This window comes from Mchenga conophoros, linkage group LG7 (assembly GCF_057382185.1).
Source record: "Mchenga conophoros isolate Kocher_MC1m ecotype Shallow Benthic linkage group LG7, M_conophoros_male_GT1.1, whole genome shotgun sequence".
NCBI lineage: Eukaryota > Metazoa > Chordata > Actinopteri > Cichliformes > Cichlidae > Mchenga > Mchenga conophoros.
Genome location: NC_140532.1, coordinates 66,103,843 through 66,129,063, shown reverse-complemented (window position 1 = coordinate 66,129,063; position 25,221 = coordinate 66,103,843). Strand labels below are relative to the sequence as shown.

The 25,221-nt window shown below is 42.6% G+C and overlaps 1 protein-coding gene across 3 annotated transcripts; it reads left to right on the top strand.

Moving 5' to 3' along the window:
• Positions 1–9,244: 9,244 nt before the first annotated feature.
• Positions 9,245–25,221, top strand: meak7 (MTOR associated protein, eak-7 homolog). 3 transcript variants are annotated; one of them, XM_085280876.1, is made up of 10 exons: positions 10,724–11,270; positions 11,468–11,571; positions 11,684–11,836; positions 12,110–12,373; positions 12,451–12,595; positions 12,696–12,907; positions 16,643–16,829; positions 18,975–19,093; positions 19,938–20,117; positions 22,002–25,221. In XM_085280876.1, the coding sequence occupies exons 3-10, from the start codon at positions 11,690–11,692 to the stop codon at positions 22,125–22,127; spliced, it is 1,380 nt and encodes a 459-aa protein (XP_085137002.1). In that variant the 5' UTR covers positions 10,724–11,270; positions 11,468–11,571; positions 11,684–11,689; the 3' UTR covers positions 22,128–25,221. The 3 variants fall into 3 exon arrangements, with proteins under 3 accessions (XP_085137000.1, XP_085137002.1, XP_085137001.1); XM_085280874.1 differs by lacking the exons at positions 10,724–11,270; positions 11,468–11,571 and adding an exon at positions 9,245–9,318; XM_085280875.1 differs by having other exon boundaries at positions 10,724–11,571.

Sequence of the window (25,221 nt, the reverse complement as noted above, 5' to 3'; positions counted from 1 at the left end):
TGAAGCGGGTATGGAGGAGATCAAAACTCCAGACATCCAGAGGCCCCCAGAACACAAGAGACCAAGGAAGACCAACAGAGGGGCAGCCGCGCCACTGTCCCAGTAAGAGCTGAGGAGAGTCCCAGATGAGGGCTCGCCCAGCAGCCGCGGAGCAGAAGCCAGGGGGAGTTGCAGTGACGCGCCCGTGAGCTCCGCCGGCCCCCAGCTGTGCCTGAGTGACCGAGCCCCAGGCCGAGAGGCCGGGGGCACCCCACCTCCAAAGGGGCCCGAGCGAGCCCCAGGACCCAGGCCCCGATAAGCGGCCGCCAAGGAGTGAGCCGGTGTGTACCTGGACGCCCATCCCCAGACACAAAGAACCACCAACACACCGACACCTGAGGGAGTCCGCCACCGGCAGGGGAAGTGGTGGTGGGTGGAGATAGGCCTCCAAACCTTGGAGGGTCTGAGATGTCCCCAGAGAGGTGGCGTCTGATACCCAACCTGACATATAGACACAGACATACAGGCACACACAGACACAAACATCCATTCCCACCCTCATGCTCTCATATGCACTCACTCCACACTCAACCAACGTGGAGACAGACATAAAGAGACGCTGTACACACGATCACACTCCCCAAGCGTACTCTACAAACCGGGTCTAGGTACCCTTGCCCCTGGAGGGGGGAACTGCACCCAGACCCAGGTGGTATTACCCTTTTCCCTGCGGTGGGGAGAGGCAGACCACCCCGACTCCGCAGCAGCAGGGAGGCCCCACACCCCAGACCGCAGTCGGACGGCCAACTCCTCCTACTAGCCCTCCCGCTCCAGCAGGCTGCAGAGAATGGGGGTGGGAGAAGACTCCAAACCTCACTCCACCCGCTCATTGTAGTGTTGATGCATATGTGTTCTAAGGTGCAATTAAAACCCAGGAGGGCATGGAGCTACCTGCCAAGGAGCAGCAGGTAAGCGCATAGTCCCTCCTGCTAGCCCTCAATGACTAAGTGTATTTAAAATTGAGAGGTGGGCAACGACGTCAGGGGTGAGGTATACACCCTGATGGTGATTTGGACTCCGTGATTGTGCCCACCCCCAAGATCCTATATGTATGTGTAATGAGAGTGTGAATAATGTGAATGTCTAAGTTGTGGGATAAAATGATTCAAATGATTTCAAAATAATTGTTACGAAGCTCATCTGTCGTTGGGTTCAAATGTGTCGGGACAAAAAGAGGCTCCGAGGACATCGAGGATATCGGGGACTCTTTGTTGTCATTCACATGAAGAACAAGATCCACTTACTTGGGTCTCTGTGCCAATAACAATTAGAGTATGTGTAGGTGTGGCTGTAGCTCAGGAGGTAGAGGAGGTTGGTGCTTCGATCCCTGGCTGCTCCAGTGTGCACGGCTAAGCATTTGGGCAACGTCAGATAGAAAAACGCTTGTGCATGTGTGAATCTGTGTGAATGGGTGAACGAGTCAAGTTGTATTTAGGCAACACGTATCTCTCCCCCTCCAGTGTGTCGAACCACAGCATCATCTCACATAATGCTGCTGCTGACCCGCGTTCTGCCGTCTCCCTCGGTTCTGCCTCTTCCTATCGCTCCAGTCGCTCATGTGGCGTCCACGTCTATTTCCTTTTAATTAAACCATAACTCTCGCCTCTTCGTGGATCAGTGACATCTGCTAAAGCAGTTATTCATTTGTGAAGGCCACAGAGGTCACAGCGAAAGGTCAACTGCCTCTGTGCTCTTTATGAGACGGATGGGAGTGGCTCTGCTCTTTAAACCACATCGATTACAAGATAAATTTTTTTGTCTTTCGTTTTTTTTTAATGTTAAAATCATTCATAGCTTCACACAGTGATCTGTTGTAGAGACCTCTTTTATCTCAGCCTCTAAAAAGGAGCATTTGATCATTTCTTGCATAACCAGCCGAGTCGAATATGTTCTTTATATCCTGCAGCTCTGCTGCTCTCTCACTCTGCAGATCTTACACCTGCTGCTGAAATCAGGCTGTAAACATAGTTTCTGCTGTAAAGTCTCTCGGGCTTGAACACAAACTGTATACAAAAGATGGCTACAGCCCTTGTTATTGTGCTCACTGACTGTATTCTGATGCCCCCAGTTATCATTTTGACCACTGCAATGTTCCTGGACAGTAAATGGACAGTAAATGTGACTCTATACAGCACGGCGCAGTAATGTATAGCCCTTGTGCACTGTGTGGGTGGTGGTAACCCCTGCATAGCTAAGATCTACCCCTCAGAAGGCACGGGGTGAATACGTAATAAAGCAACAGACCTTTCAGCCCAATTCTATTTTTTCTCCATAATCCATCATTTAAAATTGAATCAAATGAAAAATTGTCTTTTTAAAACTTGTTTTATTAGTTTTAATCTTTTAACTTTATGCATCAAGCAAAAATTAAATTATATGCAACATTCTTTGACTTGAAGAATTTGTTTAACATTTCAACCTATTTCCTGCAGATTCCAACACATAAAATAAAACAATGGTTTGTGTTTACACTCAGTCTTTCAAATAGATATGAGTAAAATAAATAAAATCAAAGACTCAGCAGCACTGAGTCCTGTCGCTCTTAAATCTATTGTCACCTGTTTAGCACGAGTGGGACGGGTGGAGGTTTGCCCGGTGCAGCAGCCGTCATGTCAGTGGGGGGATCCGGGGGTTTCTCTGTGAATGTCACATTCCCGTGTTTGCTCAGATTTGAAGTTTAATTTTTCTCTGTAGAAAGAAGTTTTCTTCCCACGCAGTGAACAGCAGACGCTAATGTTTTTGTCACTTTTTACGGAATCAAACTCAAAGTAATGTCAGTACTTCCACGCTGTAAACGCTGCATGGTCGTATTCTCTCCTGCACTCCATATTATCCATTGGTGATCTGCACACGTCTGTTACCATGGACGTTGCACGCTCGTACGTCACTGTCATGAGACACTCTCACAAACAAAATCACGACGGTTTAGTAACGCAGTAACGCAGCATGCTTACGGAAATGTACTGGAGTGTAACAGTAATCTAATTACTTTTTTGCAATAGTAATCCCTTACATTACTCGTTACTTGAAAGAAGTAATCAGATTACAGTTACGCATTACTGCCCATCTCTGCTTGGGTGCATGAGTAGTGTATCTGGAAAGTATCTTTGGCACAAGAGTTTGGGGTTCAAATCCTGACCAGGGCACACATCTAATAAGAGTCTTTAGGATGAAGCATACCGGTTTGGACGCTGCCGGGATTAAAAAGGTCTGTGTCAGTTTTTGAGTAAGTAAGATGTATTGATGAGAAGCAGGCAGTTGGAATGAGTATATGCAATGTGGATGGATGGATAATTTTTCAATACTGAATAGATAATGCTACATCTTTTAGGATGCATCACGCAGCTGGGAAAACAATGTCCATGCTGCCTAATGTCGGCCTGGTCGGATCGTGCAGACAGGGACAGAGTTGTCGCTTGACACATGAGTGTAGTGTACATGAATGCTCACCATTTTCAGGTGCATTAAAATGCTTACCTGTGTGGAAAATGTTGGCGTTTCAATGCACTGTTTAAATACGTTGTGCAGGTAACTTTCTTGTATATTTCCCAATCTGTTGTGCGTAGGCTGATCAGATTCCCCCAAAAAAGAAAAAGAAAAAAGAAATGGGTGCAAACACGATGTTTATGTGGGACAACATCGGACATGTCAGCAATGCTAGCATGCTATGCTAACATAAAGATAAACTAAAGTATGGTCTTTATACGCTCCTGTATTCTCTTTTATTTCAGTTCTTCCAGCTGCGTTTCTGTCTGGTAATCATCGCTGGATTTCAATATGGATGAATCCATACATTGTTGTATATTTTATAAGCCATATCTGACAATTTCAGCATTTTTTCAGCCAGCTATGATGTGCTCTGCTACTCCATGCCATTTTTTGCCTTGTGTGAAACCGTAGAGACAAAAACTGCATTTGCCAGTGTAAACTGCTGATTCATTTCTTTGTGATTGTTTCCATCTTATTTATTAAAAACTGCAAACCTGTGACTTTTGGTGACTTTCCCATTAGACCGACTGTATTGCTTCCTTTACATGCACCGGGTAAAAGCCAGAAAAGTGCACATCCTGCAGAGCTGGTGAAATGTGGGACACTGTCTTGATATATGGGGGCAGGGGGACAAAGGCATAAAAATCTTGTGCAGTCCCACATAAAGAGGGACATCTGATCACCCTGGTCATGTGTTAGTCAGCATGGGTAGGTAGTTGCTTCAGTTACTCACCTGAAAGCTGAGACTAGTTTAACCTGCTTTGCATTCGCCTGTTGCTGTTTGAGTTGCCGGATCTTGTTGATAATCTGCGGTTTTTGTCCATCACATCGCTGATACCGTCGTCCTGTCTGTATGTGGTTAATTACACTCATGTATCCACATTTCTCTGTAGTTGTTTTGCTACTTCATGAAAATAATTCTTCTTCTCTTTTAGCTTTTTTCGTCTTTAGTTTTAGAAACTACTGGAATCGTGTGAATCCCCCTCGCTTTCCAGAGTAAAGAAGTTGAAGGCCGTTTGGTGACTCTGGGCTCATAGCTAGTCTTGTAGGATGAAAAATTACAGCCAATTTGCACACTGCTTATGTAACATAGTAGAGTACTGGACCTAGTTACACCTGTGTTTGACAAGGTCAGTTCATCTACACGAGCAAGCGCAGAAGAGCGGATAAATTTGAGAAATTCAGTCTTTGCGAGTGTATGGTGTGTGGCTTCTTTTTTTTCTAACTTGGTAGTCAAATGATAGATTTCCCGTGCAGTCACTCGACAGTGACACTTTTACCATATAGGGACTGAGCTCAGAGGACGGGGTAGAGAGTAAAGGGAAACAAGTTCAACATGCAAAAGTCAAGCATGCGATTTTTTTTTGTCCCCTTGAAAGGTCTGCTGCCTCGTGGAACCGGTGTTCTTCTTCTTCTTCTTCTGCTTTTTCACAAGGTTAAATTTTACAGTGAAACCGGCACGCAGAAGTCGCCACATAAAAGACTCAGCAGCATCCTGATTCTCTCAGAATGAATCGAGAGCTGCAGCAGAGACCAGAATGTACCGAAATGAGGAAGCTGATTGTAATTGCAATGAGATACGATTCTTCATAAATGTGTAGGTATATTAGCCTGGTGTTAACGCAAATACTCACATAAGTGACATTTTTGCCAAGGTGTCATTTCTCTCACAGCTCTGAGCTGGCACATTGTGGTCCGTGCACACACGCACAGGAAGCTGTCAGAAACAAACCAAAATCTCATTCAAATGCTTTGGATGCAAAGCAATCAAGAAGGCTGTTTGCACGGCAAACACACAGTTCCCTTTTGTGTTTAAACCTCAACAGAAAACCTCTTCAGGTGACGACTGTTTCCTGCTTGTATGAATGAAAACTTCATGGGAGCGCTGTAACTTCTGCACAAAGTACAAGTGAATCCAACAAGCGCAGAACAGCAGATAAAGTTGAGAATTTCAGTCTTTGCGAGTGTACAGTGTGTGGTTTCTTTTTTTCTAACTTGGTAGTCAAATGATAGATTTTCCGTGCAGTCACTCGACAGTGACGCTTTTACCATATAGGGACTGAGCTCAGAGGACGGGGTAGAGGGTAAAGGGAAAAGAAAAGAAGAACTAATGAGGCTCACTTCTCAAGTCTGAGCTTGCTGACAGCTGAATCAGTACAGATGAGTGAACACGCAGGCTGCCAGAGATAGCGATCAAGCCATGTTTTTCTTTTTTTTATCGGAATGTGTGCAAATATATGAACTGTGTGTTTCGCTGGTTCTGTTCGTACCTGCTTGAGGTATGAGGCGGATGAAGTATGACAAATGAGGAAACAAAACAGAAAATAAAAAGAGCCAAGATTATAAATTGTAATTGGTGTGGTTGTACCTGCAGGCCCTACAGCTCAGAGTTCACTGAAATCGCTCTTCATGTTTTAACTCCGAGCTCAGAGTGACCTGATCCAGCTGTAACTATTGGCTTTATTAAAAAGGAAAGTTTTAATCTTCAAATTGTAATGAGTCAGTGGATCAACGACCCTCTTAAGGGACAACTCCCACTAGGGTTTAAATACCAGGGACTCTCCACCATTTGGTCTAAGAACCGAAGAAGCTTCTCGGGTGAAAAGTGAAACATTTCTTCAAGAAACTTAAAGAAGTCCAGCTCCTTAGATCCAATCTTCAAAGTACAGAAACTGGGAGCTGGTTCCAAAGTAGAGGGCCGGCCTCCTAGTCTACTTTTAGACCCAACAGCAGCTTGTGGGGGACAACAACAGTCATTTTGGGGAAAATGAAAACTTCTGTCAACATATGAAAATGAAACTGTTAAAAAATAAAAGGCCACTGCTATCACACCCATCCCCTTCAGCCCAGTGAGGCCTGCTCTGTCTAGTGTCCCTCTTTGGCAGGATTGATTTGGTACGAACCACTAACAGCCACGAGTTTACAGAGAAAGTGTACAGACTTGTTTGATACTCAGTTCAGGAGAAATGAGAAGTGCGAGCCATAAACTGCGACTTTATGTTCAGCTTGTTTCCTTAAACTACAACACATTCTCATCCCACGGCGTAACATCCCCTCGCATGTGATAAATGGTTGAGCGTTGGGAATAAGAATGCTCTGTAAAGTCTGACGCAGACTGAGACTTCCTGACTTAAACAGGTCGTACTGAAACAAATGAGTACATGAAGTGATTTTGCTTAAGCAAATCACTTTTTCTTTTTCTTTTTTTTTATTAAATGCGTCATTGTTTGTATTATCCTTTCATGACCCAGGCCTACAATGTCTCCTGATCCTGCATCACATTAAATGTCTGTATATTATATTTCATATATTTCTATAAGAATCAATCACAAAAACACTTTTAGGTCCAAGAAGATATTTCTGAAAACTTTCCAAAAGACAGTTATTCCTGCAGCTTTTCTGTCTGTGTTTGTGCTTCTGTTATGCATATAAGAGTACATATATGCGTACATGAGCATGCATATAAGAGTACACAATCTTTACGGCCTTTGCACAGTTTAAGGTAGTATTTCTCTTTGCAGATTGCTGCCTTAAATAGCTGCTGTATAAATTCTAAACAAGACTTGGACTTTGCCACTGTTCCCTTTATTAGAGGATTATTTAGAGAACTCTGTCTGCACTGTTGTGTTGAAACACAATAAAGAATGACGCAATACACATGTTGTAAGCCCTACTTGATCAATCAGCTGCAGCTACAGGGGTTATAATACAGTTTTTGGTTTCCCCTGTAGAAACATGGATCATGTCGTCCAAAGATTATTTGAATTTATAATTAATACTTATATGTTTATTTGTAAGAGTCTTCCTGACTGAAGTTCCCCTCAAAATCAAACTTCTCTTTCCAAACATCATGACTGTAAAAAGATCCACAGACCCCGTTAACTTTGAAGTACAAACTGTTTTCTTTCTGCTGAACTGCGCCCGCCTAGAAAGAAGCTCGCCCTCATAGACATTACACAAGTAGGCGTCTCCCTCGGCTGAGCTGTAATGTGAGCTTGTTACATGCTTCCTTTGATTGGTCGATGTAGAGACTAGAAAGCAAATACTTCCTACTTGAAACTGCTCACACCAAGGGTTTTGGATTTTTTTTCCTGTTCTTGAGAAACCCAGACACAGTTTCTGGAGAAAGACTCGCTGCTGAGTTTTCCCAAATGTGTTTTTGCAACTTTAAACACTTTATGGCAGGTGCCGTTAAGTTCCACTACAGTCAACAGAAGTTCACACTGTGAATGTGTGTGGGTAGGTCTTTACTATGAAGTAGAGCAATGCAGAATCAAGCAGACATGAGAGCAAACTTGCAGAAAGACTAAAAATCTGGAAGGTGTGGTTCTAGGACTAAGCAAAAGCCTAGAAGCAGTGAGGTTCAAATTCAGATGGAGGCAGGTGGAGGTCCACCAGAAAATGTGCCTAAGAAGCACTTTAATTCATTTTGCTGAGCTTCAGAAGAGTGATGATAACTCCATTTAGTATTCGTGCTACCAAAACTTCACTGAGTCATTCAGGTTTATGACCCAGTTATCTGTGGCTTTATTGCAGTGGATGCACTCCGGGGTTGGTCTTCTAACTCTCAGGTTCTTCTTATACTGTACTCTCTGCTTTGCCACCATATCCTGTTTATGTGACGCAAGCAGATGGCAATGCGTCACCTTCATATTCAAAAGCCCTCATTACAATGCGACACATCCAACTCCGAGCACTCACACAGCAAATCTTATGCCCTTAAAAGGCATTTTTCCAACTGCCTGCTGTTTCTGCAGAGGACCTTCCCGTCTGTCTTTAGTTACTCTCGTGGCCCCTCTACTGGCGAAAGAGGGGACGGGAGCATGAAAACAATACAAGCTCTTTATGAGGGCTGTACTGTGTATGAGTCACACATTCAGGTTTGAGACAAAAGTACGAAAACTGGACAATAAATTACTATTTGTTTCAGTTTTTCAGGAAGAGGGAAACTACAGAAACTGCAGAATGAGTTTTCTTTTTTTTAAAAATATATCCTTGAGACCTTTGTATCATTTTCTTTGTGGGTATTTTGAGAGTTTAGAGTCTCTTTGTAGTTGTTTTTCTTCTTCCTGTGGTTCTTTTTTGTCTTTATGGGATTGATTATCAATTTTAATAGTTGTTTTGTGTCTTGTCATCGAGCTGTGTTACTTCATGTATATTCTAAAAACCAGGAGCCCTCTGATGTGACGGGCCCCAGGATCTGAGTGTGCTGAAAGAAATGAGATATGATGCAAGCCGATTTATGTGGTATTACAAAGTCTTTCCTTTCATTTGATAAAGTCACATTCACAGTAATCTCCTGCCTATGAAATTATGACGTTTTTTCAAGGATAAATATGGCCTTCATTGGATATTTTTTTAAAACTCCACACATGGTTTTTCATACAAATTTTACACTTTATCACTTCATATGCACATATGACAAATGCCTGCTAAAAATAAATGTTTCAATATTATTATACCATGTCACTTTATGTAAATATTAAAAAATGATGTACGTCGTACAAATTGCTCGAATAGTATTTATAGTATACCATTTATTTTTGAGTATATAGTATTATCTATCTGATAATCATGTTCAGAAATATTGTATGAATACAACTGGTATTCCGGTATTTCAGTATTGTACCTGAGACGCTTTGAACGCGCCCAGGCTGCTCACGCGCATTGTTTCCGCCCCCTCCCTGGAGCGCGTGGACATTTCGTTCTTTCATTGGCTGTTGCTCCTGCAAGACCCGGAAGTGTTGCTGTCACAGGATGGAAAGCTTTTAGCAGCTTTTTCATTCAAAGGTTTGCGCCTCACGGACACATTTACTGTTATTGTCGGAGACCGCGGTGCATAAAATCTGTCTTCGCTAATCAAACACGACGTTTTCGGCGAAGGATAATCATGAGGCAGTGCTGGGCTCTGTTACTTTAACCCCAGCATTCATCCAGGTGTCAGCTAACCGCTGATGAAAAGTAGCCTGGCTAGCTTCGTTTTAAACGCTAAATCACCTCTGTGTGTATCTTTAGAATAGCCAAGGACGCCTCTAATCATCGGGTGGAAAAACTTTCCTGTCAATGCAATGATAAAGAGTAATTTTGTCCTCCTTCCCGGGTGCACCTGCGATTCCTGAGTCCAAACAAAGATGGCCGCGTCCACAGAAAGAAGTTAAAACTGTCGCAGGTTACTCGGTGAAGCTGCTGTTTTTTATTCTCGGATGGTTGGATGAGTTTTTCGGGAATCTAGAAACGCCTTCAGAAAGACAAAGATTTTAAACGTGTTTTCAGGCATCAGCAGCTGATTAAGACAGAAAGAAAACACATGTAGGGCCATCCGTCCATGTGTGCTGGACTACATTATAAAAACTAGCGTTTCTGCTGTTGTGTCCTTTCCATTCATATTAATCGGAGGGGCATAATATACAGGCCACTATGGAGTCACCACTAAATGATAAAGCTTAATCAGCACTGGGAGTGCAACGTATTCACTGAGCCAGTTAGTGAGCCCACAGTGGCGCTTTCACATCTGCCTAACCAGGAGAGATCTCAGGAGACGCTGCTGTAGTGAAGCAGCTGAACCTAATGTTTTATTAATCAGACAATTAAGTTCATCATAAAGCATCTAAATGCTGCTGCTCATTGTGTCCCAAAGCCCTGCAAACCGGGTCCAGACATGCCTGTCACATGTGTCGATGTTCACCGTTCAGAGGTCATCCTGGTTAAGATAAGATAACCTTTATTAGTCCCACACGTGGGAAATTTGTTTTGTCACAGCAGGAAGTGGACAGTGCAAAAGTTATGAGGCAAAAATTAGAATACAATAAGAATAAATACAGTACACAACTGTACAGAATAGAATAAAATAAAATACTATATACAGTAGAATAAAATAAAATAAATATACAATAAGATAAAAATAGAATACAAATACAAATACTATATACAACTGAGTAAAAATACAACGATGACAGAAAGGATTATTGCACTTAGTATTATTGCATATGTATGGATGTGTGTGCTTGATCAGTTAAAGTCTTTATTATGGAGTCTGACAGCAGTGGGGAGGAAAGACCTGCGAAATCTCTCCGTCCCACACCGTGGGTGCCGCAGTCTCCCACTGAAGGAGCTGCTCAGTGCTGTCACAGTCTGCTGCATGGGGTGGGAGATGTTGTCCATCAGGGATGACAGCTTAGCCGCCGTTCTCCTGTCACTCACCACCTCCACTGGGTCCAGAGGGCATCCTAGAACAGAGCTGGCCCTTCGGATCACCCTGTTCAGTCTCTTCCTGTCCCCAGCAGAGATGCTGCCGCCCCAGCAGACCACGCCATAAAAGATAGCAGAAGCCACAACAGAGTCATAGAAGGTCTTCAGGAGTGGGCCCTCCACTCCAAACGACCTGAGTCTCCGCAGCAGGTACAGCCTGCTCTGCCCTTTCCTGTAGAGGGCGTCTGAGTTATGAGTCCAGTCCAGTCTATTGTTCAGATGAACACCAAGGTACCTGTAGCTGTCCACAGCCTCAATGTCCATACCTTGGATGTCCATACCTTAGAAAGAACTAGGAACTTGCCCAGTCCCCTCCCACCTAACTTGGTAGTCTGCCCCCTTTTATGATGCCTCTGAAGACTGAGCCCATAAATTCTTCAGAAAGTGTTTAATCAGGTGGCTTCATAAGGGAGCAGAGTATGATTTTCCCTTAGACTTCTATGCAACCAGAAGTCTTTTTGCAACCATGGGAGTCGCCCCTGCCGCCTTTGCAGGTGCACATTTGCTTCACTATTTAGGCTTAGCTACATTTTTGTCTTTGGTACAGTATGTATTCTTCTTAATTTCTAAACTTGATTAATTTGCTCAGCTCACAGGAGGTTTAAAAAATTTATCATCGAATTCTTTTCATTTTAGCTTCTTTAAGCGAGCCCATAAACTCATCACCTGGTTTCGTTTCTTCGACTTTTAGCCCTGTGACTGCCTGGCGACCTGTCAGGGTGTACCCCGCCTCTCGCCCAGTGGTTAAAAAAATAGCCGTTGCTCCTCTTTTCATTGATATCGATTTATCTTTAGGTTGGTTCAAATGTAATATTGCTTTGCTTTTCTTTGAATTGGATTCGATTGCCTGGCAGTACGTACACACAATGATGATTTCCATTCTGCTGTACTTTGTGTGTGACTGCAGAACATCATGGGTAACGCTGAGAGTGTGGTGGTGCAGAAGCGGCTGGCCCGTTTCCGTCCCGAGGAGCGACCCGTGGTTGAGGGGGTTTTTGACAAGCTCCAGGGTGGTGCTGGGGGCGCCGCAGGGAAGACCATAACGCTGGAGATGCTGCAGGTGTGACTGGAAGCAGTACTAAATGTTTTCAAAATAAGACTTAAAAGTGTGTCAGCAGATGGAACAGGTAAAAGCCTGAATAATAGTTTCTATGTAACATCACGACTTCATTACATCAGGTTTCACATGTTTTAAGAAGTCCAGTTTTCCATTTGTACATCTTTAAACTTTTCCTATCAGGCAGGATTTGTTTTTGTGACTATGATGCTTTGACTACTTGGTGTAGAGGTGCTTTCTGTCACCGGGTTTCTTTAAACATTTTGTTTCTCCCAGTCATCAGTGGGCAGCGTGGCACCAGGCTCGATGGTGAGGAGGGTCTACCGGTGCATGTCCAGCATCGACCCTGGACTGGCAGCTCCAGCAGCCACGGGGAAGGCCGGATACGCCGGCCCCTCTGGAGTCAGCCGAGAGCAGTTGATCGTCTTCCTTGCAGACACTCTGCGGGGAACTGCAGAAGAACGTGCCCCCCTCGTCATGGCCATGTCCCAGCATGCGGCAGGGGCGGCAGCGGTTGTCACATGTGAGCAGGTGCTGGAGGTGAGTAGAGTGTAGTGTTGGTTTCTGCAGCATTTGTTGTCTGTGCTTCTTACAGCACTCCTGCTCTTTCACTAAAGTTCCTCCAGGACCTGGTCTCTGCTGTAGTTCAGATTTTGGTCCACAGAGGACGCCTGCAGGGCTGGAAGCCAGAGAGGATGGGTGACATCTCCCTGGGTGTAAAACTCCTGGCAGAGCAGATGTGCTCTGAGCTCAAACCATCAGGTAGAGCTGATTTGGAAGTTCTTGAATATTTTAGAAACTCTGACTTCTACTTCTCTGACTTAATCTACTTTAAATCTACTACTTCCCCTTTTCTCATTAGATGAGGGGGATTGTGATGTTTCCTGTCTGGAAGACTGGATCTTCAGGGTACAGCAGGTATCACAGTACCTGGAGCTGCTGGTAGCTGAGGGACTGAGTGTGTCTTTGAGCAACCGGCCAGCCCCGACGCTGCTGCCCCCCTGCAGGGAGACGCCTTGGAATGAACTGAAGTGTCTACTGGACATCCCCACCCTCATGTTTCTGGCTCCACAGGTCAGTATATACCAGCATATTTTTGCTTTTTTATGGAGTCAAAAAAACCAAAAAACTTTCAGACACCCTGAAACATTTTGGTGTTACACTTCTGTTTTTGCCTGCTTAATGAGAACTTAGTTGTGTTACTGCAGTGCGAACAGCAAACATATAAACTGTATTCAGGTGCTCTAGTTTTTAGAAACGCAGCGATCCAGCCGATTCTAGTTCCAACATGAGACCTACACCTTGACATCAGTTATCTGGTGCTGCTTCAGATGTCTCATACCTGTGTGACATTAATAAGCTGTTTCTCGGTGTGAAGACGACAAATCTTTCCTTTATTTGAATAGAATAGAATAGAATAGCCTTTTATTGCACATGTATGTACACAGTACATGTACAACGAAGTGTAATGCTGTAGCTACACTTGCAGTCTATGTATGTATGTTCAGTAAGTAGGTCTTTTTACTGGCTGCACCTGATGTGGTCTGTACAGGTGGGTGCCAAGCAGTGTTGGCCAAGTTACTTGAAAAAAGTAATCAGTAACTAATTACTGATTACTTCCCCCAAAAGTAATCCTGTTACTTTACTGATTACTTGTTTTAGAAAGAAATTAGTTACTTAGTTACTTTTTAAAAACACGATTTACAACCTGAAGAGGTGATAAAGCGATAGATCTTTCAGCCCAATTCTACTTTTTCTACATAATCCATCATACAAAATGTAATCAGATGGAAAAGTCTCTTTTTAAAACTTGTTTTATTGGTTTTAATCTCTTAACTTTATGCATCAAGCAAACATTTAATCATATGCAACATTCTCTGACTGGAAGAAATTTGTTTAACATTTAAACCTATTTTCTGCACATTCCAGCACATAAAATAAAATAGTTTTTTGTGTTTACACTCACAGCAGAAAATAAATAAAATCAAAGACTCAGCGGTCCTGTTGCTCTATTTTCACCTGTTTAGCAGGAGTGGGGCAGGCGGAGGTTTGCCCTGGTGCAGGTGTGCCACAGCCGTCATGTCAGTGGGAGGATCCGCGAGTTTCTCTGTGAGTTTCCCATTACGTCGTAGCTACTCGGTGCTTGCTCGGACGTTTAGGGTTTTTTTTTCGCTGTAAAAAGAAGTTTTCTTCCCACGCAGTGAACAGCGGACACTAATGTTTTTGTCACTTTTTACGGAATCAAACCCAAAGTAAGGTCAGTACTTCCATGCCTTAAACGCTGCACGCTCTGCCGCACTCGATATATGATCCATTGTTGATCTGCACACAGCTGTTGTCACGAACGTCGCACTCGCTTACATCATTGTGAGGAGACGCTCTCGCAAACGAAATCACGGTTTTAGTAACGCAGTAACGCAGCGTAATCCCTTACTTTACTCATTACTTGAAAAAAGTAATCAGATTATAGTAACGCGTTACTGCCCATCTCTGGTGCCAAGTAACACCAAGACATTATTCTCTCATTTTAGGATTTTTGTCATCCTAAATCAGCAAACTCATATCAAATGTAGCCAAGTCAAATTAACGTTCACAAGGCTCCAACTATCCAAAGATGTTTCTCCAAACTTTCATTTTTCTCAAGTTGCTTTTGTCAGTTGGATAATTAACTCTTGAAACTTTGCTGACTTGAATAACACAGGTCTGCAACCAAAAAAACAGAGCAAAGGCTCGAGCGAACTGTGAAACTAAACACTCTTTAATGGCCAATCTTTACCTGGTTAATCCTCTCGTCTTAATTCAGTTCAATTCAATTTTATTTACACAGCACCAAATCACAACAACAGTCACCTCAAGGTGCTTTATATTGTAAAGTAGACGCTACAATAATACAGAGAAAACCCAACAATCATATGATCCCCTATGAGCAAGCACTTTGGCGACAGTGGGAAGGAAAAACTCCCTTTTAACAGGAAGAAACCTCCAGCAGAACCAGGCTCAGGGAGGGGCGGGGCCATCTGCCATTTGGGTCGATTTCTTTATCAGTCTCCTCTTAGACGAGACTGATAAAAAAAGTTACAAAATGTTATTGTTAGTGTGTCATGACAGCTTTTAGAGATCGAATCGGATCGCTGTTTTTGCCATAGACTTCCATTAAGGTTTTGCAGTCACATGACCGCTAATCATGTAACGTTAACTTGCCTGTTTGCATCTAAGACGCTGTAAGGTCAAGTCACGCAGGGCTTGAGACCGAGCCACCGACCAGGAGCGAGTGTTTGCAGACATGCTGGCATCTTCCATATTTTGCTGTAATGTTGTTCTTCATGTTAGTAAAACGGGAAAAACATTCAAGTAGTAAGTTTAGAGACCAAGACAAGCAAATAGCTCTGACATTTGGCTTCTTCGTTTTTATTCTCTTAAGTCTTTTACAAGCTGTTTTTCTGTTGATCGGAGAAGGAATTACTTGATTAAATATTGCAACTCTAATATGAGTCTCTGGTATATTTATGAAAGCTCAGGGTGCTTTCATGTTCAAACAAGGAAAAGCCTTCTTTAAACCATTAAAACAGAAAGTAGCTGCCTACATAGTGTTCCTTGTAATTAACCAGAATCTGTAATCGGAATCAATGAATCGACTAACTATTGCAACACATTTATCACCACCAGTCTATCAGAATTTGCTCAGATGTCTTGTATTGTTTTACTGCTTTTACTGATATTGATCAGAGGTAAACATGTAGCTTTAACACTTACGACCCATATGGAAAAGATATATATAAATCTTATGAAGTTTGTATCTGTCTTGTATGAAACTTGTATGAAAAGCATACAAGAGTGAAAACAGATATAAGATCCCTTGAAAAATTATATAAATGAAACTTGTATGTTTTGGATACTTACTAAAACAATATATGAACGCTTTCATGAGTAAATCATAGAAGCCTTATATGATTCACTATATGAAGTAGGCCACATCTGAGTCTTTTCCATATGGGGGGTTCAAACAGAGATCGATGCAGGTGAAAGAGGCCTGTGTGCAGAGGCAAAATCACAAAAGGTGCATCACTGTCCAAATGTTTACAATAAAAGATGTACTCGCTGAATGTGTGTTGTTCTGGCCGTGCAGAATGGAGAGATTGTGGCTTGCAGCTTTCTCAAGAACTGCTCGCCTGCTCACGAGTGAGCGATTGAAGTAGTTTGTCACAGGAAACCAAAGACAAAAGCAAGTGTGTGAACCTGTGTCTCTGAGAACTTGTTTGAGCTTCAGACAATCAAAGATATGAAATGTTGTAAAAGAAATTCGATCAACTCTCATGTTCGCACGCCTTCTGAAGGGCCTGTTTGAGGGCTAAGACTTGGTTTTAACTTCTAGGTAGAGTTAATTTTAGGTTAGGGAGAGGCTGGGAGTGCATTAATTTAAATGAATGTGCCAAGCAACCATGCTTTTGTACTTATATACTCTACTACAAACAGAGTGGAGCGGGCAGTAGTTGCTGTCTTTGAGTGGGGTTGGTCAGTGGGTTTGGCACAGCATTTACTCGTCTTTCCAGCAGCGCACATGCAGAGTGCGGTGAGAGCTGCGAAGAATAGGGGGAGTGTTAGTGGGATAACAAGAACTAAAAGCACTGAGTCATGCAAAGTGGCGAAACAAGACATTCAGTGGTCTGAGTAACAAGAGGGGAACAGGTTCTCCGTCACCTTTCAGACTCCCAATCCACCTCCTCTGTTGTAGTGTGATTTTTATTATAACAGCAAATCATTCATCAGATGTCACACATATTCTTCCACACGTCACTTTAATCTCACCAGCTGCCAGATGGCTACAGCGCCCCCTGGAGGCTTGTGTTTTCCACTCGGCTGCACGGGGAGAGCTTTACCAGGATGGTGGCCGGCCTGATGAAGCAGGGGCCCACCCTGCTGCTTATCAGAGACACCAAGGGGCAGGTCTTTGGGGGCTTCGCCTCCCACACCTGGGAGGTCAAACCTCAGTTTCAGGGTAAGTATGCCACAGACTAGTGCTCCCACTGCAAAAGAGCTGAAGTCCACCTGTTGTGCTCATTTTTATTCTTGCACTGTATTTGGGTAGCTTTGCATGATTCACAGCTCGAAATGATCCTTCTTTAAGTAGTATTGTCTGATGCAGCCGCTCAGGGAGAATTTAACAGTGTGGTGATTTGGGAGTTTCTGTAATCAGAATCATATAAAAGGACAGATGCATATATGGTTTGCCACGATGTTACTTCATTAATGTCATTTTTTTCTCCAAGCTTTCCTGTTTCCTCTAAAATGTAAAAAAAGGCCACAAAGTGAATATTTTAATATTTTATTCTAACATTTAGCCAAGTGAAATAAATCATTCTGATTGTGGTCCTACAAGAAGGGACCACACAAATCACAGTGACCTGTTTTTGAGAGCTGCTGGCACTGTCGTAAAACCAAGTAATACATCCAGATTTAAAAGAAAAATCAGTGAGTGTTTAACTTCGCGGGTTCGAGTCATACCTGTCTGTTGCACAGGCTTGAGTGGCCGAACAGGAAGTTACTTTTTTTTAAACTAAAAGTTCTTTGATGCTGTGGTTTAGACACGATTCACATGAAACAAGCCACACATAAAAACTTTGTTTCTAGCTGAATTTCTTCATCTTTCTGAAGCCCCTGTTCTCTAGTCTAGAATAGAATAGAATATATTAGAATCGATACTTTATTGTCATTCAGAGCATACACCAGTTAGTGCATATTAAGCGTGATTTAGATATCTGTGGAAGATCTACATCGTGACTTAATAAGATGTAACCCCTCTTAGCCCACACCACAACTTTCCACACCATCCAGCCAGAAGGCATGATGTCGATTTCTCTGTCAAGTATATTTCATTCATTAGAATTACGTTTCAGTGCACTGACTCACCTGATTTTGCAGGTCTTTGCTCCCCACTGCTGTCACACTCCACAACAAAGACTTCACAGCTGACCAAACACACACAACAGTGTTATTGCCGTATGTGCAATAACACTAGGTGCAATTCTTTTTTAACAACGTTGTATTTTACTCAGTTGTATATAGTATTTTATTTTATTCTATTCTATTGTGTACAGTATCTTATTCTTATTCATATCATCTCATCCTATTCCAGTGGGTTTTTTTATTTTTGCTATGTAACTTTGCACTGTTCACTTACTGCTGTAACAAAACGAATTTCTCATGTGTGGTGAAGCTTATCTCATCTCATCTTAACTGGACTGATACAATATTTGAAAAAAACACAGCAAATCTAAAAATTATAAAACGTTAAAAAAAAGCACCTAAGATAATTTTTACAAATATTTATACATATTTTGTTATATTCCTTTAATATTTTATATGTAAATATATCAAACACATCTCTGCTGGCGTGTGGATTTTAGCATCAAAATGACAATGTGGATTAAATGGATGCATAACTTTCTCTCTGGTAAAACCATTGGTGCTGTATCAAACAACGAGCCGTATTACTTGTCATCAGTAAAACAGCTCCAGAAGGCACCAACATTACAGAAATTATTTCTTTAGTCTGCATTTTAAATGTTGTGGATTTGGGCAGTATGTGGGCCTCGACTCATTTTGAAGTCTGCATTAACGAGAGGAGCTGCAGTTCTTCTGCATTGGCTTCATTTTTCTGACCCAGAAGCTGCTGCTCGTTTGGAGCAAAGAGCTCTTAATAAATCGCTGCGTTACTGTTTATGCTTCTGAGCCGTGGCTGCGTTTTAAACGCAAACCTCTTTGCTATTCATCCTTTGCAGAACTTTTTTTCTGTGCATATCTTGAGACATCTGTAAATGTCAAATCACTGAAGCATCATTTGGTTTTTCTCTAAGGCGCTCCACAGCAGTACGTAATCGGATGAGATTTACAGCTCAGTAAAAGATTAACCACAAGAAAGAAAGTGTGTCGGCTCTAATAGATACAAATATGTCAGGCAGCAGGTAGAGACTCATCTGAAAACACGGATGAAATGAAACACTGAGGAAGTAACACCACTGCTTTGAATACTGTGGGCTGTCCCTTGACTTTCCTCTCACATCTTCATAATTTGTATATTTGTGTGTGTGTGTGTGTGTGTGTGTGTGTGTGTGTGTGTGTGTGTGTGTGTGTGCGCGCGCAGGTGACTCCAGATGCTTCCTGTTCACTGTGAGCCCCAAACTGAGAGTTTATACAGCAACAGGATACAACCAACACTTCATGTACCTCAATCAGAACCAGCAGACCATGCCCAACGGACTGGTGAGACCACACTCGTTCAGCTGGAGAGAACTTATTAATGTTCCTCAGGGCCTGTGCTCATCACAGATATCCTCACACATGACCTCTTACTTTTACCAGAGCCTTAATATCTTTAGAGAAGCTGTATGTGATTTAGGGAACATAGCAGACTGTGTGAAAGTGAATCTTAAAAAGCTTTGTTTTTTACCCTTTTATCTAAGAATTCTCCTGAGGTGTGTGCTGAGCATGTTGGTTATCTCTGACCTGATGGTAGCAGTGTTGGCTCACTGATCCAACAGCTACACTCAGTGATATCAGTGTCACCTGTTGTTGTCACAGTGCAATGATGGTGTAGTATCTGTGCTTCAGGTGTAATGTAGAGCTGCGCTGTCTTTGACATTTGAGGGTCTACAGATGATAGTAAACAGAAATCTGCCAATTATGACTCGAATAATTGGACAGCAGAATTAAAAAGAGTAAAAGTTTCGATTTTGTCCAGAATCAGAAGAGTTTCAACAGAAAGTCCCACAGAAGTGCAGGAATATTTCATCATCATCTCAGCGGTGCAGTAAGCAGGCTGTAATACTCAGGAGCATGTGGCTCTGTACCTCATACAGCAGCTATGTTCAGCCTGACCTGACAAACTAAGCACATCTTCTGATCATTTAGAAATCATTTGAACATTTCATACTTTCACCTGCTGGTTAGATTTCAGCATAGAAAAGTACTCGGTTGGTTTCCTGAACACAGCGGCTAAAGAGACGATATTTATTTATTTGCCCCTGAGTGGCCCCCGAAAATGATTTGTTTTGTGTGACCTGCTTGTGTTAACTGACATAAAGATGTGTTGTCTGGTGTTCATCAGGGGATGGGCGGTCAGCACGGCTATTTCGGCCTGTGGCTGGATAGTGACTTTGGCCGCGGTCATAGCCGGGCACGACCCAAGTGCACCACGTATGGCAGCCCTCAGCTCTCTGGAGACGAAGACTTCACCCTGGACTCCATGGAAGTGTGGGCTGTGGGAAAACCCCCAGAGCCCGAGGAGGTCAGAGTACTTGTTCAAATTCTTCTATAAACTCGGCAAAATAAAGACCCGTGCTGACCTAGAGTCAGAAGGTTTACACTGGGTGTTAGTCAGTGTACCTGGAGCCAACAATGTGTGGCTGTCTGAACACAAACAGCCAAACAACATCTCCGTCAAACGTTGAGTTTAAAACCAAAGAAATACATGTTTGCATTTTGTGTGATTTGGGCCTTAACTAAAGTTTCTCTTTAGAGCCCATTTTTAGTGTTTGCAGCTTTTATGTCTAATCAAAAGAAAATTGCTGGGATAGTCGAGCAGGGCGACATGAACAAAAATATTTATCATGATATACATTTGAAAATTTGCGATAACGACATAACTGACGATATAATTGACACGAGACAAAATACTTTACAACTCCTCAACTTTATTAGTGCAAAAAAAAAAAATCTATGTATTTTCACTTAAACAAGCAGCAGTTTTTTATGTCCATTAAAGTTATATAAAAGTTTAACAGTGCAAATGCAAATTCCTCGCTGACAGTTTAACCAAAAGGCATTTCCAGTGGGAACTGGCCGACACATCCTCAGCATAACCATGTATAATATCCACAAAACTTAAAAAGAGCTTATACACACACAATATGGTAACATTATGTTGAAGCACAGTACGTATCACTCCGCGAGGCTCCGCCTACGATAGCCGTAATGCTCCGACAATCCATCAAGCGGTGCGGCTTCGTAGCTTAGCAAAGTCGTACTGAAACATCTGACAGATTTTCGAGCGCCGTGCACATAAAATCGTTTCCAGGTCAGTAAACACAACCAGAGTTCATACATAAGGCACACGGGATTATAAGGGGCTCTGTCGACTTTCAGAAAGTCGACAGAGACACACACACTCGGATGCTCCAGAGAGGACAAAGAGGAAACATGCATTATTCCTTCAAAGTTCCTGACTAACAGACAGAATCTCCTCTTTAGTATCCCTGCATACAATATTGTGCAAAAGTCTTGAGCCACCCCTCATTTCTTCATATTTTATTTCCAAGGAGCAATTCCTTTTAAATTCAAAGGACTCCCGAGCAATCGTTCTCCAGGCTTTTTGAAGCTCTTTCAAATGTTTTCTTTGAACATTGGCGGCTTTTTCTGTCCACTCCCTGTACCTGATCATTTTCACAGTTATTCTTTAGATTTCTTTCAAATTAAATGCTTAAATTACATTTTTAGGCACTTTGCCACTAGCAGCCTGTCATAAAACACATCATTTGTTCCCATTACTTCTGTTGAATCTACAAGTAATACCAAAGATAGCACAGTTTGACAGAAATAAAATAATATTGTGCAGCAACAAGGTGATACCCAAACAGCTGTTAGTCAGGTGGCTTTGTCATAAACACGGGCCTCTTTTAGGTCTCTCTTATTCTTATTTCTGCCACGCCCACCACTGTAACCAACAGTCTCTGTGTCACAACACAGCTCAGCCTTACATGTAAATGTATGCAAAGACCTCCCATCAAAACATCCCCCTAAATAACCTTTAGGGATCAGTAACTCTGCAGGTTTAGCAGACAGACCAGTTTATCGCCCAGTGTGCTAGTACTCCACAAATCTCACTTTATGTTACTTTCCTAAATTATTTTTCAAGGTAATTAATATGCACAGAGCACTAACTTTTTGTGCAGTTGTATATTGCATTAATAATATATGAAAGTACAACATTTCACACAGCAGAATTTGTCTAATGGCAAACTCACACTGAGGAGATTTTGCTGCACTCTAATGCTGATCAGTGCATGCACAGAGCATGCACTGCACCACGAGAGCTGCAGTTCTTCTGCATGAACCTGCTGTTTCCTTTAAAAACTGTGTTTTTATTTTCTGTACCTATTATTTTGCTTTACAGGGTGAGGAGGGCGGAGCTAAGAAGAGCATCCTGGATGTGGATCCAGAGGCCCAGGCCCTGATGGAGATGACAGGGAAGACCATGCACAGTCAGGGCCTCAGAGAACCAGAGGATGACCAGGAGTGACTGTAAACACACCCAGCTATATATCGCTTCCATTCATGCCCCCCCCCCCCAGTCTACCCAGTTACTAATTCATGTGGATTAAGCTTAAAGGTGGTCTGCACAGTGTGGTTTGTCACCAGTGTGCAGGTTTCAGGCCTGCTTTACATCAGTGAGAGCACGATGGACGTGTTCACATTTGAGCTGCACTGGAGTGAATTCATTTCATCACTATTAAAAAACACAGAGTGAAGAATCAGACTGAAGAGACGTAGCTTGGAGGAATAATTCAGGGAATTTACAACACTGGCGATCACAGCTTCTTTTTCCTTCCTTTTTCCTTCCAGTAAAGTTCATGAAGACAAGAAACAGAAACTTTGATTACCTGTCTTACAAACTGGACACATTCCTGGATTTACTATTCCTTACCAGTTAGCACAAAGTCCAAATCCTGACTTGGATTCTGGGCAGATAAGCTGAGTAATTAACAGCTTAAACAAAGACTGTGGAATGCTGCATCACAGCAGGCCTGTAGCGTCTGTGCAGATGTGATACTGTGAATTTCATCTTTTAAGTCGCGTGTGATTTTATGCTTCAGTGTTTTAGACAGATGAGCAGGTCTGTGGTTGATCAGCAAGAGGATCAATAAATCTCTATTTAATCTGTATTATATTACTTATAAAGTGAAATATTTCAAGCCTTTTTTTATGCTTTACTTTTGATTTTTTTGGTGTTATTTTCCTTCTTCCTCATATGAACAGCAGAGTGAGCTGATCCAGAGAAGCTGCAGCACTTTACTTGTTGCACTAACTGGCTGTTATTCATTTAAAAGGCTGTTTTTGCAGCAGTTTACAGCAGCAGCTGCTCTGCTCCGGTGTGAAAGGTGAAGCAGTGTGTGAAGATGGGTGCTGCTCGCTACTTTAAATGCTTCCATGGTTGATTCTTCGACTGTATTTAAAAGATAGATGTAGCTGAAGTGTGTTAACCTTGCATTCTGTCTGATGGCCGGGCAGGGTAAAGTCTCAGAATGACGTCTGCAGACTGTAGAGGGAAAACATCCTCCAGCTCCCTGGATCTGTGTCCTTACTAAACACTTCCGATGTGTATTTATTGTCTCAGTCACTAGTTTGAGCCCCTAATAAATAAAGCACAGTCATGGTTCCCAATAAGCTCGCAAGGAATAATAAAGTACGGTGCACTCTACCATGTGACTAAGATGCTTCTTCAGAGGTTGCCACTTGGCAGACATCTATAAATTTTAGTCCCAGGACTGTCGGGATAGTCAGTTATTGCGACCACACCACAAGTAGGTTTATGGGTGCAGCTTGCTATCCAAGAATTAGCTGATAGCTTATCTTTCCACCCACAGTTGGCAGCAGACAAAGGCTTTGAGGCTTCAAAGTTCAGACTCACCATTGGAGCCATCTTCGAGGGGCCACGAGAGGATCAGCAGAGAGTTTTCGGCGTTTCCATTCTGGCTTCTTTTATCAGTCCTGTGGGCGGAGCTTGTTAGTTCTGCTCACAGACTTCATTCATGTGCTGCAGAATAAGGCGAGCGTTGTAAATGTTCAGGTTGTCTAAAGATGGAGCAAAACTAGAAGTGACACGTGTCCTGCAATGTCATGCTTGTGATGTCAGCTGCAACCAAAATGATTGCAGGTTTGAGCCGATATCACCTGAAGTCGCCCGTTTACAAGACGCGCTAGCTTCTCTTTGGCACAGTGCAAGGAAGTGGTGACATATCATCCATATTTAGGCAGTGCTGCAGACCTTTGATTGAGCAGCTCTGGCACTGACTCGTTCTGTGGTTACGCTGATAAAGATCAGGATTGCAGAGTCCAGGAAACCTTTTCTTCACGTCGCCGCCAGCTCATTGAGCTGAGGTGGTGTAAACTGAGAGACTATTGGGATCTCTACATCAGGCCCACAAGACAAATGAGCCACTGACTGAGCTCAGCTGTTTGTTAAGCGAGCCAGTTAATTCACACCCGCTTAACTGAATTGACATTCCCAAAAAATGGCTGGGTCTTACCATCAGCAGCCAGACATCTGGCTCAGTTGTAGACACAGGCCTCTTTTAGGCCTCTCTTATTTTTGCCACACCCCACAATTGTAACCACAGTCTAGTGTGTCACAGCTCAGCCTTACATGTAAATGTAGGCAAATGCTTCCCCTAAAAACATCCCCCAATATAACCTTTAGGGATCAGTAACTGAAGAACTAACAGACGTGTTGTACAGAGGTGCAGCTGATAGCCTTCCTCTGTCCCAGCACTCTGTAAATCTCACTTCACTGAACAGTTTATGGGAAACAGCCCTCAACCTTTTATTTTCAGCTCAGGACAAACACAACCTGTCTTTTCGTCGCTGTAGAGCCACTTGATCCACGAGCAGCTTTAGGAAATCCACTTCTGTTACACACCAGTCGATATGCTGTGTATATGTGTTAATATAATGTGTTCATGTGTTCAGCTGCACAAACAGGAAATCGGTAATGTTGCATTAATACGGTTGATGGATGTGAAGACACAGAAAAGCAGCTTAATGTTATTTCTTTATTAGTGACCACAGAGTTCAGTCAGCTGTTAAAAAAGTGCACGGTGCAGATTTTGTTCACTCAGCTGGAACAAATTAGACTGTGTGAGTTAGCATAGCAAGTGTTAGCAACATGAGCTCTGAAATCTGGTGTATTCATTATTTATTGGTTATTTTCTGTATGTACACTTTATTGTAGCTACTTTGACCCACTTCTCACTTTTGCTCGAATGTGACTTTATGTCCGCCGGCACGACGCACAGACGAATAACTGCTAATACAAACAGCTGATCAGTGGCTCTGTGTTCACCTCCTCCCATCTCGCCCGCTCCTCTCTCGCTATCATGCAAATTACTGAGACAAGTTACACATGCAAATCTATCAGATAATCTGACGGCACTTCAAACAGCAGCATGACGGCTCTGGGCCCATAAACATTTATGTTTATTGTATTTGTGTAAGGAAAAGATTTAAATATTATATTCCCAGAAATGAACGTAATCTGGGATCATTTCATATTTTACACTCTTTGGAATATTTCCTCCAACTTGGGCGATTAAAATGTCCCTGTAGGCTTTGTAAAA

Excerpts from the sequence above, each read along its gene's own strand:
- meak7 (XM_085280874.1), top strand. The coding sequence starts at position 11,690 with ATGGGTAACGCTGAGAGTGTGGTGGTGCAGAAGCGGCTGGCCCGTTTC. Across the intron at positions 12,596-12,695 it reads CTCTGAGCTCAAACCATCAG|ATGAGGGGGATTGTGATGTT; the intron begins GTAGAGCTGATT and ends TTTTCTCATTAG. Across the intron at positions 19,094-19,937 it reads AGACCATGCCCAACGGACTG|GGGATGGGCGGTCAGCACGG; the intron begins GTGAGACCACAC and ends GGTGTTCATCAG.